The sequence below is a fragment of the Lemur catta genome, chromosome X (genome assembly GCF_020740605.2).
Source record: "Lemur catta isolate mLemCat1 chromosome X, mLemCat1.pri, whole genome shotgun sequence".
In the NCBI taxonomy this organism is placed as follows: Eukaryota; Metazoa; Chordata; class Mammalia; order Primates; family Lemuridae; genus Lemur; species Lemur catta.
The window spans coordinates 56,603,771-56,619,441 of NC_059155.1; the positions used below are offsets into that span (position 1 = coordinate 56,603,771).

The 15,671-nt window shown below is 45.1% G+C and overlaps 1 protein-coding gene across 1 annotated transcript; it reads right to left on the reverse strand.

The window, feature by feature from the left end:
• Window positions 1-5,211: 5,211 nt before the first annotated feature.
• CENPVL1 (centromere protein V like 1) lies at window positions 5,212-6,656 on the reverse strand. The gene has a single exon (XM_045537770.1). It carries the CDS (start codon window positions 6,530-6,532, stop codon window positions 5,690-5,692), a length of 843 nt encoding a protein of 280 aa, XP_045393726.1. The 5' UTR covers window positions 6,533-6,656; the 3' UTR covers window positions 5,212-5,689.
• Between the last annotated feature and the right edge of the window lie 9,015 nt (window positions 6,657-15,671).

The following is a 15,671-nucleotide window of genomic DNA, read 5'->3' on the forward strand; positions in this document are numbered from 1 at the left end:
TTTCATTGCTTTATGTCCGATATGTTGGAAATCATTCTTCTCCAGTTTCTTTTGTAGCTTCAGAGGGAAGGATAAATGTGATACTTTTTCCTCCATCGTACTGAGAAACAGAATCTCCTGGAACACAATTTTTAATACCCCTTATTTTAGAAGGTCTTCTTCAGGCTGAGAAAAAGAAAATTGGAAAGAGAATCCAGATCAGTGTTTTGAGAAAAAAGTGTCCTGAAATTCAAGAACATATACTCAGGTAAGACCGTCTCTCTCTTCCTGTCGGACACTGTTGTGCCCGGATGTGGTACCTGGAACACTTACTGTGCGGATGGGAATCGAACTGGGCTCTCTCCCTGATGCTGGGGGCAAGCTCCCCGGGCCTTCCAGAGGCAGGAATCTGCCACCTGCTAATGATGAGGGTTTATCTCAGAGACCACGAGCTCTGAATTTGGCTTCCCCAGCAGGTACCTTCAGCTCCTCCAGGCTGTTGCCAGTTGCTCTAATGTCCACTGGTGGGCACGAAGGCGCTGTTGGTCACACCTTCTACAGCCTGACCCATGGGAAGGGCCTTCCTCACTTAAGTCTCTTCTTACAAGTGAGAGACAGTAAAGGCATCAACCCCACCAACCTCACACCTCACCCTTGCTCCTCCTCATGCTTCTTCCTATACTGGGGAGGGCATGGACACTATGACAGGGTCTCAGAGCCAAGTCTCAGAAGTTGTTGTGGAACCTCTGAACTTTTGCCTGTCGGAGAAAACCTTGTTCCTCTAGTCATGACGGGGGAGGCGAAAGGTACTGAGAGTAACTCAGTGATTTAGTCACTGCTGAGTCCCCAGCACAAACAATAGGGTCTAGTTACTTTTGGTCCAACTATCTTGGTGTGATAACATAACTTACAAAAGTAACACTAGATGGTTTTGTTGGCCATTTGACATGTATCGGGACATGGAAGTCTATATGCTTTTCAATCATTCTCTCCCAATGCTCAAAGAGTTAGGAGATATGTGGTTCTAGAACCGTTGTACAAATGAGGAAACCAAGGCCGAGAACGGTTTATTGACTTGTCTGATAATGGGCACCCCCTCTGTGTGCTCCCACAGTTCCCTGTACTTTCCTTACCAATGGCCCCAGTCACCCTGCATGGAATGGAAAAGGCTACCTCCGTTTCTCATGCAATAGACTGAGAGATGACAGGGTCTCGGGAAGGTGGGAACTTAGTAAGGAACCGGAAGGTCTATGTGCTTCCCCCTCCTTCTACCTTTCTGCAGCTGAATTCCTTTTATACTCAGTGTCAATGTCAAGGAAATGTGGATGACAGTTCCTGAGATAGTGCTTCTGAAAGTACTGCCTACACTTTAAGCTGTGTACAATTGAGACAAAAGCTCCATTCCAATTTTTGCTCTAACAACAACAGGAAAAATACAAAGAGCTCTCATGTGCAAAGTGCTTATGATAGGCGAGGCTCCGTTATTTCTTTACGTGCGTTGCCTGAGTTAAGCCTCACCGAGAAGATGAGTGCAGGTTTACAAACCTGTCACCAACTGAGAGTTAGCACACGAGCCCGGGTGGGTGTCCCTGGAAAGCCTCTTCCTCAAAATGAGTGTTTTCCCAAACTGTGATGTGCAGGTCACGTGATTTGTGGTCCCAGAGTTGTCTCTGTTCTATCGGCACATGGAAAAACAATTTTGGAGGTGGGGGTTCACAAAATGGCAGCACGTCTAATCTAATATCATTTCAGGTTTCTAAAGAGGGCCAGAGTCAAGGCTGAATCCACTGGGCATCTGGCCACAGGATCTCGGGAGAGGTCTCTGGGAGGGAAAGCTGGTGTGGGTGTGAAGAGGCCATGGGGGAAATGCTCAGGGAACTGGATCCATGACCAAGGAGAAGGGACCAGATTCAGGGGAGCAGAAGTACACGGGAACCTCTCTGTCTCCAGTCCTTACCGACTGTGGTGTCCAGTGGCCCTGGCTGTCCCCCTTCTCTCTGCCACTCCCCAGCTTTGCATCCGTGCGCTTCAGCCACAAATCGAGAATAATAATATGTGTCAGGGAGAGTTTTCGTGAACATTAAATGAGGGAACACAGATGAGGTATTCTGTGGAGGGAAGGCCTTTGATCTACTTCTCCTTTTTTATTTCAAATGTTTCATTAAAGATTATTTATAACCATAAAACATTTTCATATTTATTTTTAGTTATGTTTTATGACCAGAGATACAGCTTTCCATTTGGTTCCATGACACGAATGGTCCTTTTCAAACACATTTCAGTAAAAAATATTGTGATGTTAATGGAAATGCGAAGAAAGGAGAGTAGAGGTATTACAGGATGTCAATACGGCAGATATCATCGACGGTTTCTTATTGAATCTTTTCATGACACTTTTCAGAAAACAAATTCACCTTCTACTCTGGAGTTCATCCTACAGATGCCATGCAGATGGCCAGCATCGCAGTGGCCTTTGTGCGTCAGGTGCCAGATGCATCCCTGTCATCCACTCACAGGGCTGTTTCAGTTCCCTTTCCTGTGGCGTTCCATAAGAAAGCCAAGCTACGCTCTAGGAAAATTACTGTAGCCAACCCTCCTCCATAGCCTTAAGTCCTTCTCACATTCTGTTTGGCACATGTTAAACACTCAGTAAATATTTGTGGAATGAATGAACGAAAGCACGAAGGGATTAGAATGGATAGAGGAAGGGGTGGTCAGGGGCACTGTGCTAAGGCAATCCAACATATCCAACCAACGATAGGTGAAACTTTTCTGGGGGCCCAGAAACACTTATGGTCCCCCGGATACGACTTCTACTACCCTGGGCTGTGCTTGGGTGGCCGTTGTCAAGGTTTGCCGCAGGAGCAACCAGCCAGCCTCCTCCTGGCTGTCGTATTCTCTGTGTACCTCCAGTCATACATTTAGTCTGCTCCGGCTCTTGCTCAGTGATAGGAGTAAGAATCACCCGTTTTTTAATATTCTGGCTTAAATCATACACAACTATACATGCACTGTATGTGAACTGCCAAACCATTACAGGGTAAACATCTGAGTGGCCGCCACGTAGGGGAACTGAAACCTAACCAGCTCCCTAGAAGCCCACTGTGCCACAGACTGTATTTTCCAAAGATGGCCACGCCAATATGTCCCCTCTCTCATGCTGTTATAAAAAGCTGCCACCTCCACCACCATGAGATGCAGTTTAATCACCCTACTTGAATCTGAAAGGGCTGGTGACTCACTTCTAATCAATAGAGTATGACACAAGTGACTCATCACGACTTCTGAGTCTTGGTCATAAAAGGTGGTGCAACATTCAGCTTGTTTACTGCTGCAACACTCCTGCTTGGAGCCCGACTCACAAGGTATGAAGCCTGAGTACTGTGAGGACTGCTGTGTCATGAGGAAGCCTACGTCCATGGAGAGGTAGCAGGTAGGCCCTGCACTCCTCACCTAGTCTTCCAGTCCTTTCCATGCCAGCACTGGGCATGTCAGTGACTGAACCTTCAGGTGGTTCAGGGCCCAGCCACTCAGGCTTTTGCAGCTGAGGTCACAGACTCATGTGAAACACATCATATCCACTGTGGCCTTTCTGAGCTCCTGATGTTAAAATGCCACACATAGGGTGAACTGGCTGTTCTGTTACGGACTAAGTTTGGGGCGGTCTGATATGTAGCAAGAGTAATAGGAACATAGGACGAGTTCCCCACTCAAGTCACAAAGCCATCCCTCCTCCATGGCATTAAACCCTAACTAATCCTTGCTTAAATTCTTTCTTTGCATTTCTTCAGGGTTTGTCCCACTGTATACACGCCCCCCTAAGCAATACAGTGCAGTATTTTCTGGATGACGTGATAGGAGGGGTCTAGGGACCCCAAATCAGTTGAAAGGAGAGCATAGGCATTCATTGATAAGGTAGTCCACCCAAGGCACTGTCTTTACCCTGAAAATGAAAACTCTATTAGTCCTTAATGTGATTTACAGAAGATGAAGTTGAAGAATAGATTTTCAGCACTTCCAGGCCGGGCGCGATGGCTCAAGCCTATAATCCCTAGCATTCTGGGAGGCCGAGGCGGGTGGATCGTTTGAGGTCAGGAGTTTGAGACCAGCCTGAGCAAGAGCAAGATCCCATCTCTACTAAAAAGTAGAAAGAAATTAGCTGGACAACTAAAAATATAGAAAAAATTAGCTGGGCATGGTGGCTCACGCCTGTAGTCCCAGCTACTCGGGAGGCTGAGGCAGAAGGATTGCTTGAGCCCAGGAGTTTGAGGTTGCTATGAGCTAGGCTGACCCCAGGGCACTTGCCCCGGGCAACAGAGTGAGACTCTGTCTCAAAAAAAAAAAAAAAAAAAAAAAAAAAGTACCTCCATACAAGTTATGTAACTAGTATGTAGCAGATTCCAGATTCAAACACAGATATTGTGTTCCCAGAGGCAGGATGTGTACGCACTCTGATAATTCCCCTCATCAAAAATTTAGGGGACCCTGGAGAACTTTTCCCTATTATAAAAGCGAGAGACACCACTACTTTTGCAGATAACGTGAGACCAAATAATTACAACCACCAAACCTTCCCCATAGTAGGCGGTGCTTTATATATAAATCAACAAACAAAATTTCCTCTCAAAAATTATTTACTAATTTCTATATACTTAACACATGTACAAGATAGGTATTTCTTTCTTTTTTTTTTTTTTATATTTATTTTATTTATTTTTTTTTTTTGAGACAGAGTCTCACTTTGTTGCCCGGGCTAGAGTGAGTGCCGTGGCATCAGCCTAGCTCACAGCAACCTCAGACTCCTGGGCTTAAGCAATCCTACTGCCTCAGCCTCCCGAGTAGCTGGGACTACAGGCATGAGCCACCATGCCCGGCTAATTTTTTTGTATATATATTTTTTTAGTTGGCCAGATAATTTCTTTCTATTTTTAGTAGAGACGGGGTCTCACTCTTGCTCAGGCTGGTCTCGAACTCCTGACCTCGAGCGATCCACCCGCCTCGGCCTCCCAGAGCTAGGATTACAGGCGTGAGCCACCGCGCCCGGCCCTAAGATAGGTATTTCAAAAGATTAAAGGGGACATGCATTGCAAAGACATCATGAGTCTCATTCCTGTCTAACACCCTTCCCAGAGTTTCTAAAACAAAACTGAAAAAAAAAATACTAAGTAGTGAAAATGTTGAGTGTCCACCTAATACACACAAGGGGGCGCGCGCGCACACACACGCACACACACACATACACACACACACACACACACACACACACACACACACACACACGGAGTAATCAGTGGAAAACATCCTAATGTTTACCAAACTGGATGGACCTGTGCTAAACACCAGGTGCAACTGTTAGAAACAATCCTGTACACGATAGCACCAAAAAACGTACTATCTGCAAGTGATTTTTGAGAACTGTATGAAGACTAGTAAAAGTGAGTGACACAAAGGGTGGCTTGAGAAAGTAGAGAGGGTCCTTGCTTAGTGGATTGCAAGATTATCATTGTACACAGACAAACGTGTGTTCAGGTTTTGGATCAGAAGCGAGTCTGGTGCAAATTACGGGAGGGGAAGGGAAAATACTGGAAGAGAAGCTCAGAGCAACACAACAGGTTTACAGTTCAGAAACAAAGCTCTTTCACACGATATTTTTTTACAAGCACTGCGGAGATTCCCCGGAGGGGCGCCCGGGGGCCTGTTTCGGCCCCAGTCACTGCTCCTTTTCCCGAGCACAGGCAGGGGCTGCCTGGGTGGACGCGTTCTGCGTGGTCTTGTGCTCCTCGGTGGCCTCCTCCTCCTGCTCGCCACCGTGGACCTCCTCGACGACCACGCTGCGCACGGTGCCGGCGTCCAGGCAGTGCGGGGCGACGCCGTACACCCGGGGGTCAGAGACAGCTGCGTGGAAACTCTGCACCCCGCACCTGCGGCAGAAGCTGTGCAGCGCCGGGTGCGTGTTGCATCGGTAGGTGACCATGCTCTCCGCGCCCTGGAGGAGCGTGAAGCGCGCGGCCGGGACCAGGAAGTGGCGGTGCTGCTTCTTCTTGCACAGCCTGCAGCTGCAATCCAGCACGCGCAGGTCTGCGGGGGCCCAGGCCGCAAACCGCACCGCGCCGCAGTGGCAGCCCCCGGTGTGGTACACCAAGCCCGGGTACTCGAAGGTGTCCAGCAGGACCTTGGCGGCGCCCTCGCAGCTGAGGCCCCGCAGCCTCCTGAACGTCTCCCAGCGCTCGCGCTGCGCGCCCAGGTCCAGCTCCTGGGGGGACGCGGCGGGCGCCAGCGGGTTCGCGGGTGGCCCGGGGGACAGCAGATCTTTGAGGCGGGCCTCGCGGACCCTCCGCCACCAGCGCTTCCGCCGCGACCTTCCCCGCCACCTCTTGGCCGCCGCCCGCTCCCTCCCGGCCGCTTGGCTCCCGACCCCGACCCCGACTTGGACACGGGGACACCGCGGGCGGCTGGCGCCCATGACCGCGATGGCTGCGCAGGCGGCGGGAGAATCCCTGGGACGCTTTCGCCTCCGCCGCCGAGCAGTCGCGCGGTTCCTCACTCTGCCCATGGCGCTCGCAGCCTGCCAAGCGTGTGCCCCCCGCCCCTCATTTCCTACTCAGTCACTGGGCTGCCTCCTCGTCTGCACCAGCAGGATTGGCCACGTGTTGAATGTGATGCAGAGAGACCCTTCCCTTGACCCTATCAAAACAGCCTTTGCTGGCCCCAGATGCGGTCTGCAGGGGGTCATTCATTCAGGACGCACCTGCTGGGCATCCGGTACTGGCACCGAGCTCTGGGATGTGCACATGCACCAGGCTTTCCAAAGCACTTACTCTCATTTAGGGTCAGTCACACACAAATACAGTCACCAGCATATGGAGACCTTTGCTCTGACAGGGACGAGAACAGGGTGCTCTGGGAAGAGACAGGAAGGCCCCCGAGGGAAGGCTAATTGGAGGAGTGGGTGGCAGGGGCGGGCAAAGAGTCCTCTTAGTCTTCCTGGAGGATTGATTCTTTTATTGTGATGTAATGTTTCCTTATTAACTCTCAGTTTTCTTTGTGATGAAGTCTACTTTAGCTACTAAATTAATAGACCTACTCTGGCTTTTGAAATGAACGTTTGTGTGATGTGGCTTCTTCCATCCTTTTCCATTTTGTTTACCTGCGTCAGCTGAAATGGACGTGAGTATCACACAACATGGTGTGGGTAGGTCGTGATTCTTCCTGACTCTGCCAATGTCTGCCTGGGACTCCATGTATTTAGTTCACTTCCATGAGGGTCATGACTGCTGGGCTGCTGTTTAAGTCCACCAACTTATCCTTTGTTTCCTTTGTGTCTGATCCATCTGTTCCTCCTCTCCGGCCTTTCTGTGGCTTATCTGAACACTTTACAGGATTTATCTTGGTTTCTAAGAAGTGTTTCTGAGTGTTTTGCTCTGCAAAATCGTCTCTGTGGTTGCTCTGCAACGTACAATGGATGTATGTTACTTATCACGGCCTACTGGTATCCAGTTTTCATCACTTCAATAGAAGTGTGGAAACATTAGGCCCAGGGAGGCACCTCATCTTCCTCACTTTTCAACAAAATTGCCTGGAGCGTCCGATGATTTTATAATCTTTGTTTTAATGCTCTATCTAATATGACTAGCACAATTCACAGGGAAAAGGGTGGCTTAATGTATGTTCCCTACAGATGTTTCTGGTTTATGACACTTTATTTCTTTCTGATACTCCTAGAGTCCTTCTATTGTTTCCTTTCTATTTTAAGCAAAGACCTTAGCCATGCTTTCAGCAAAGGTGTGCTAGTGAGAAAATCTCTTAGTTTTCCTTTTCCTGAGGATGTCTTGAATTCCTCTTCATCCATGAGGGATGGTGTCCCTGCATGAGATGCAAAATCCAGGATTGACAGTACTTTGTTCTCCACACTTGCAGATGTATTTATACTTCCTAATGGCTCCTGCTGCTTGGAGGAGAAATTGGCCTTTCCTTTAGTTGGGGTTGCCCTATAATCTCGGCACCATTTTGTTCTTGCTGTTTTCGATGTTTATGAGCTCCAAGAGATTCATGAGAATGTGTCTTGGCGTGGATTTATTTGTGTTTCTCCTATCTGAGGTTCACTAATTTTCCAGAATCTCTAGGTTTGTGGTTTTCATCGAATATTTGACATTTTCCGCCTTGGATTCCTATCCTGCTCTTTCAACTCCACTCTCTTTTTTGGAGAGTGTGATCGTAGGGATGTTGGAACTTTGTCATCGTCTGAAATGCTCTGAGGATCTGTTCATTATTTTTTCAGTCTGTTATCTGTCTCTTGCTCAGAATGGGTAGAGCCTAGTAATCAGTCCTCAGTTACAACAACAGTATCTTCTGTCAGCTCCAGTCTACTATTGAGCCCATCCAGCAATGTTTCCAAATTTGTTATTCTTTTTTTTTTCTCTTCCATAGTTTCCCAATTTATAAGTTCTGTTTATCACTGAGATTTCATATTTTTCATCTGTTTCTAGAATATTTGTAATTTCTTAAAGAAGCATTTTGATGATGGTTGCCTTAAAATGTTTGTCAGGTGACTGCCTGCCACATCTGATTCATCGCTGTTTTGTCACCACTTGATCGTAGGTTCTCATTCCACCTGTGATTGTCCTGGTCCTTGATGTGGTGGGTTATTTTCTATTGTACACAAGATATCTTGGCCATTATGTTAGGAGTCTCTGGAAACTATTTAAATATTTCATCTTAGCTGTCATCCGCCTTGTTTAGGTTTGGCGTGCAGATCTGCTGTCCACTTTCAGGTTCTGGATTTTCCAAAAGTTTAATTTTCAGAGCCTTTGCAATGCCACTTTTGCCTGCTTGGTTTACCTACTGACACAGGGGCCCCAGCGGTTCCCTGGTGGTGGTTCCCAAGAGGCAGAAGAAGCTAAAGTCCATGCTTTATTGAGGTTTTCTTTGTTCTTCCCTACTATCCTTTCATTGTTCCATGATGCCATCCAGCTCGCCATACTGCCTTTAGTCGTCATGTCACTTTAGGCTTGTCTTGGCTGTGACAATTCCTCAGACTTGCTTGTTTTGATGACCTTGAGAGTTTTGAGGGTTACTCGTGAGACATTTGGCAGAATCTCCCCCCGTTGAGACTTTCCTGATGTTTTCTCGAGTTTAGACCCATGTGAGTTATGGGAGTAACAATGCAAAGGTAAAAAGCCATTGTTGTCTAACCATATCAAGGGTATTTGATATAAACACGAGCTTTGACTGCTGAAGTTGACCTTGATCACCTGGCTGAAGTAGTGTTTGACAGATTTCTCCAATGTAAAGTTACTCTTTTTAATCCCTTTCCAGGCTCTACTCTTTGGAAGGAAGTCACTGAGAACAGACCACGCTTAACTGGTGGGGAGTTACCCTTTCATTGGGGCAGAGCGTGTATACATGAATCCTCTGGAATCCTTCAGCACGACAGATCTTTCTATGCCTCTCCATGTATTTCTTGATTCAGTCACTTATTTAGATCATGATACTCTCACAGATATTTATTTCGTACTTTAGTTTATAATCTCACGCAATGTCTGGGCACTAGGTGTGCTTGTTGTTACTGGGGTGAGTGGTGTCCAGGCCCTCTCAGCCGAAACAAAAGAAAATACATGTGCATATACTAACCCATGTGTATACACATCTCTGTTATATGTGGTCATGAGTATCTGTAAGAAGCTACCTGGGAGTTGTCACCGATGTCTCCACCTCTGTTCCATCACCGTGTGAATCATTCTTGCCCTGCCACTGTCAGATCCGTACCTCCCACTGCAGCGGTGAGAAACGTGCCTCCCCGCATCCACCATCCATTTATTGATTGTTCGGTTCCATGTACTGGGTGCTGTGTCAGATTTCTTAACCTGTGTCCACACGGGCAACAGATTTATCCGCTAGATTACGGTGCATAGGTGCACTTTCCTTTGTCTTTAGCTTTACAAACTTCTTTCATTTCCAGAGTTCCTTAGATCAGCACATTGTACCTCCCACCTTTCAGTGAAGTTTTTTTATACATTTGCTGGGTTAGATATTTTTGTCACACTCTGCATTTCATCCTGATATCCCCCGACTTCCTTAGTGACGCTTGAAAATTTTGAATACATTAAGTTTCACTCTGTGTGCTGTGATTTCTATGGATTTTGAGCAATGCTGTGTCATGTAACCACCATTAAAGTTCCTCACTCTGTCCTCACAGGGAGAGTTATCTTCATTTCCTCTTCTTATAAAGATACTAATCCCATCATAGAGATGCCACCCTCGTGACTTCATTGAAACCTATATACCTCCCAAAGGCCCCACCTGCAAGTACCATCACATTGCAGGTTAGGCCTTCAACAGATGAAATTTGGTAGGACACAAACCTTTAGTCTATAACACACACACACACACACACACACACACACATGCACACACACACATGCACGCATACACACACGTGCATGCACACACATACACACGCATGCATACACACACATGCACACGCACACAGACACACGCAGGCACACATACGCGCATGATAATTTCATTGCCCAAACACATGACTTCTGCTTTACTTATTCACGTCCTCCTGCAATAGTCCCTTCCCCCACCCCCACCCACAACACCTCCTTGTAACAATCCTTCTGAATGAATTTCTTTTTACTAATTCTGGATTTCTCTTTTATTTAGACATGCGTTTTGAAATCAAGTGGGCAAATACTTAATGGCGGGAATGCTGGATGGAGTGGCAGGAATATGATGAACTTTGTTAAGAACCTCTCAAACTGTCAAACTGCCTTCCGAATTCAGTGGAAGATACAGACATGCAATTTTACACGAATGAATGTTCCTGCTTTTCCACATCCTCAGCTGTAGTTGGTTTGTCAGTTTGGGGGTCTTAGCCATTGTATTAGATATTAGTGTTATTTCTTCATTGTTTTAATTGGCATTTCCTTGAAGCCAAATGATAGTAAACATTCTTTCATATGCCTGTTTATCACTTCTACATCTTATTTGCTTAGGTGTCTACTCAGACCTTTTTCTCATATTTATGTTGGGTTATGTGGGTTTTTTTTTTTTTTTTTTGAGTTTTAACAGTTCTTCATATATTTGGAGACAAGTCTTTTCTCAAACGTGTGTTTTGTAAATAGTTTCTTCTGGTCCTTAGCATCTCTCTCTTTTGTTCTTAACAATATTTTTTTTCACAGAGCAGAAGTGTTGAGTTTTAATATAATCCAAATTATTGCTTTTTGTTCATGGATCGTGCTTTAGGTTTTGCCTCTAAAACCTTGTCAGCAAACACAAAGACATGTTGATTTCTTCCTGTGTTTTGTTCAGAACTTTTCTATTTTGAATTTTTACATACAGGACTTTGGTCCTTTGTCAGTTGATTTCTGTGAAAGTGTAAGGTCCTGGTCTAGGTTAATTTCTTTTGGCCACATGGACTCCAGACTTTTCTAACACTGTTTACTGGAGAAGCTATCCGTTTTCCATTTTATTGAGCTTGTGCCCTTGTCAAAGATCAGTTGAGAGATCTCTGTGTGAATCTATTATTGGGCTTCCCATTCTGTTGCACTGGACTCTGTGTATATTTTATGCCAATACTACACTGCCTTGGTTACTTTAGCTCTATAATAAGTCTTGAAATCAGATAGTATGAGTTTTGCAAACTTGTTCCGCTATTTTGTAGTTGTTTGTCTATTCTAGCACCTTTGCTTCTCAATACCAAATATAGAGTCAATATGTTGATATCTACACGAAGATTGCTGCAATTTTGATTGGGATTCTGATGTTTCTATGGGTAAATCTATGAAGAATGGAAATCTTAACAATTACGAATCTCTCAGTCCATAGAGATGACATATCCCTCTATTTCTTTAGATTTTTCTCCCATGAATGTTTGTAGTTTTCCACAAGGAGATGCTATACATAATTGCTACGTTTATACCTAAGCACTTCATATGTAGGGTTGCTATTGTCAGGGGTAATTTTTTAAAAATATCACATCCTGATGGCTCACTCCTCATATGTAGGCAAACCATTGTCATTGTTATATTGATTTTGTATACTGTGACCTTAAAAAACCAATTTATTTATTCAGCGGTGTTTTGAAATACCGTGGAGTTCTCTACATAGATAACCATATCCAAATCCCCTCTTTTTTGCCTCCACGGGTTTTAATTGAGGTTCTTTATATCCTCTCTTAGTGTATGGCTTATCCTGCCTGTACAGGAGGTTTTGGTAGTTGCCCTAGACTTCACAATATGTATATTTACCTATCTCCGTCCCCATGAAATGACACTATACCACTTAGTGAGTGGTGCAGGTTCCCAGTGAAAGAGAATTCCCAGTTACTCCCTCTGCTTCTGTCACTCATTTTGCGTGTCCATGTGCCATAGTAACCCAATGCACTGAAACGGTTATTTTAAACCTACAGTTATCCTTTCCATCTTGCAAGAACGAGCAACAGAAAAGATGTCATTTTACCTCCCTTTGTTCCTTCACGGACTCTCGTCCTTTCCTCATGTAGCTTCAAGTGTCTGATCTTTGCTATTTTCCTTCCATCTTTCAACATTTCTGAACATTAATTTGCTCAACTTGTATTGGTCTGAGAAAGTTTTTATTTCTTATACTTTTCAATGATAGTTTTGCTGGATAGAGAATCCTGAGTAGCTGATTTTTGTTTTCATTCAACACTTTACTATTTCAGTGTACTCTCTTCTTCTTTGCCTGGGCTCTGATGATTAGTCAGCTGCAGTTCTAGCCCACGTTCCTTCTGTAAGTAGGGTGATTTTAGCCTCTGGCTTCTACTTGCTACATTTTCTCAGTCTTCACTTTTCTCCAGGTTGAATATAGTATGTATAGATGGGAGTTTGTGTTGTGTGTGTGTGTGTGTGTGTGTGTGTGTGTGTGTACTTGGTATTTATGATGCTTGATATTTGCTGTGAGGTTTGGTGTCTGTTATTAATTTTGAGAGTTCTCAGTCCTTACTGCTTCTAATATTTCTTCTGCTCTGTTCTCTCTGTCCTCTTTCTCTGTGTGGTGTTCAGATTCATAGGTAAAACCACTTGCATTTTCACACAGTAGGACGTTCGATTCTGTTTTTATCCCATCTTTTTTTCCCTTTGCGTGTCTGTTGACCTACGACCTATCTGCAAGCTCACTGATTCTTGGATTCTTACCTTGGTTGTGCTGAATCTAGTGATGAGCTCCTGAAGGACACTTGTCATTTGTGTGACAGTGTTTCTCATTTCTAGTGTTTCCTTTTAATTGTGTCTCAGAATTCCCATCTCTCTGCTACATTAGCCATCTGCTCTTGCATGTTGTCCGCTTTTCCGTTAGAGTACTTCCTGTACCAGTCACAGTTATTTTATATTCCCTGTCTGACAATTCCAACATCTGTGTCATACCTGGGACAGGTTCCAATGCTAGCTTTGTCTCTTCCTCTCTATTTCTATTTTATTTTATTTTTGCATGTCTTGTAATTTCTTTTGTTGCAAGCCACACGTGTTCTGTTCGGCAATAGGACCTGATATAAAGAGGCTTTTACTGTGCGTATGCGTGTTCATCTGGCTGGGAGCCGGGCTGTGTTTTATGGTTGCTGTAGCTATATGTGGCAGAGGCTTCTACTCTTTCTAGTCTCCTTTTTCTGTCCCCATTCTTGAATTTGGGCTTCCCAAAGTACTCCTGCTCAGATAGGGTCTGGGTCTGGCAACAGCGTCAGCTATCATCCACTGTTGTTTCCCTGGAGCCCAGTTGCTTGGTGTGGTGGTAACGTGTGCGGGAGGGAAAGAACTCCAAGGCTTTTTGACTGGATCTCAGTCTTACTGTGGAACTGTGTCGTCGGACTGTCACTTTCATAAGTGCTTCTGCAGTGGTATTTCCTTCTCCCTGCCGCCCCCCCCCCATCCTTTGCCTGGCTGCAGTATCCCCAAATAATTTCCTTGAAGACTGGACCCCTTTTGATTACTTTTTTCCTCAGGGGAGACAGGAAGCCTAGAGGGGCAGGGGTGGGAGGAATGGCCTTCCTCCACTGGGGACGAGGCTCTGGCAAAGTCTTTGGCCCTGGAGAGTAAGCCTTTGTCTTGGAGAAGGATCTGGGGGGATTTGACAGTGAGTACTCTTCCTCTCTGCCAGTCTCAAGCAGTTAATCATCCTATTTAGCACTGAAGGGGTCCTGCCAGCTTATGACTGCAGAAGCTTCCCGACCAGGTGAGCACTTCTCACTCCTGACACTCTGGATCTGACAGTCTCTGAAGATTCCAGGGTGGTTGTTTGTCCTACCCTTTCCCTTCGATGATGAGCCCCAAAATTATGTTGATTTTGTCTTTCCAGCGTTTTCTTGTCGTAAGGCTGGAATTGGTGATTTCTTGCCTCTTTGCATGCGGAGCTGAAACCACAAGTCTCATCTGTGGCCATTTTGGAAATATGCCACACTCGGTCTACGCCTGTGATTTGCAAATATCACGCTAAGTAGCCGGAGAAGCAGATAAAAGGTGAAAGTGGTTGTGGTGGGGAGCCAGCAGCACAAGCGTGTATGTGTGCGTGGGCGGGGGATTTGGAACCAAGTGATTTCTGTTTTCATTGAATGCCAGTATTTCTATTTAACTCTTAAAATCCCATACATATGTGATTTGAGAAAATGAAATAATACGTGGTGCATTTTATGCAGAAATACTCTAGAAGTTGTATACGGAATGCACAGAGATTCGCAGTGTAATTTGAAGATTAAAGAAATCCCCCCAAATACATACAATTACTAGTACAGTTATTACGTCTTGCTTGCTTTTTGATGTCAGTTGTCATTATCAGTTTCTCATTGCGCACATGTTGCTCGTGATCACAGCAGGTGTGCACGCTAATTGGCTAGGGTGGCAGCGTGAAAGTTGCCCTCTGCCAAGTCTTGGGGAACAATGAAAGAGAGGGGACTGTATTCCCATTTCACTAATGCAGAAAGTAAGGCTAACAGAGATGAAGTAACTTGCTGAAAAGCAGACGCTGAGTAGGAGGTGTATCTGAGACTGTCTCCTAAGTCTGTCCAATGTCAGCATCCAGGTTCTCTCTCATAGACTTCTCTGCCTGTCCTAGAATGCGCATTTTGAGTAGTCATAGCTTTATCTAAAAACGGTGTTATTTTCTTCAGCTAAGTACAAGTAGGGACAAATACCATTATCCAATTCTTTCCAGAAAACTCAGATTTGAAGCCTTATTACATTGATTTGGAAGGTGGAAACAAAGATAGAAATCTTCTGACTTTATCAAATGACGGTAGCCTAAAGTCTGATAACACAATCTGGAAACGATGGCACGTGCACGGGAGTCCACAAGCACCACACGCGCGTGCACACACACACACACACACACACGCACACAAACACACACACACACACACACACACACAGACACGCAGACAGAGAAATGTGGGTATGTATCACTCATGAAAGTAGATTTATGTTTTTATCCATACGGCTTCAGTGGAGAAATACCAACAGTATGTAGAAAATCGACCTCATCATGCTAGTTTTTGTAGTCATGAGAAGATGGTATAATAATAGGAAGTATTTTAATAATCCATCGTATCCATAGCTCAAAGGAGAAAAACCACATCATCTGAAATGGTGAAAAAAACACTCCAGAAACACAATCCATCTCTGATAGGTTCTCTTCAGTCTTTCTTAGTTGTCCACTTTGTCTGTCTTTGGCTGGCAGAATTA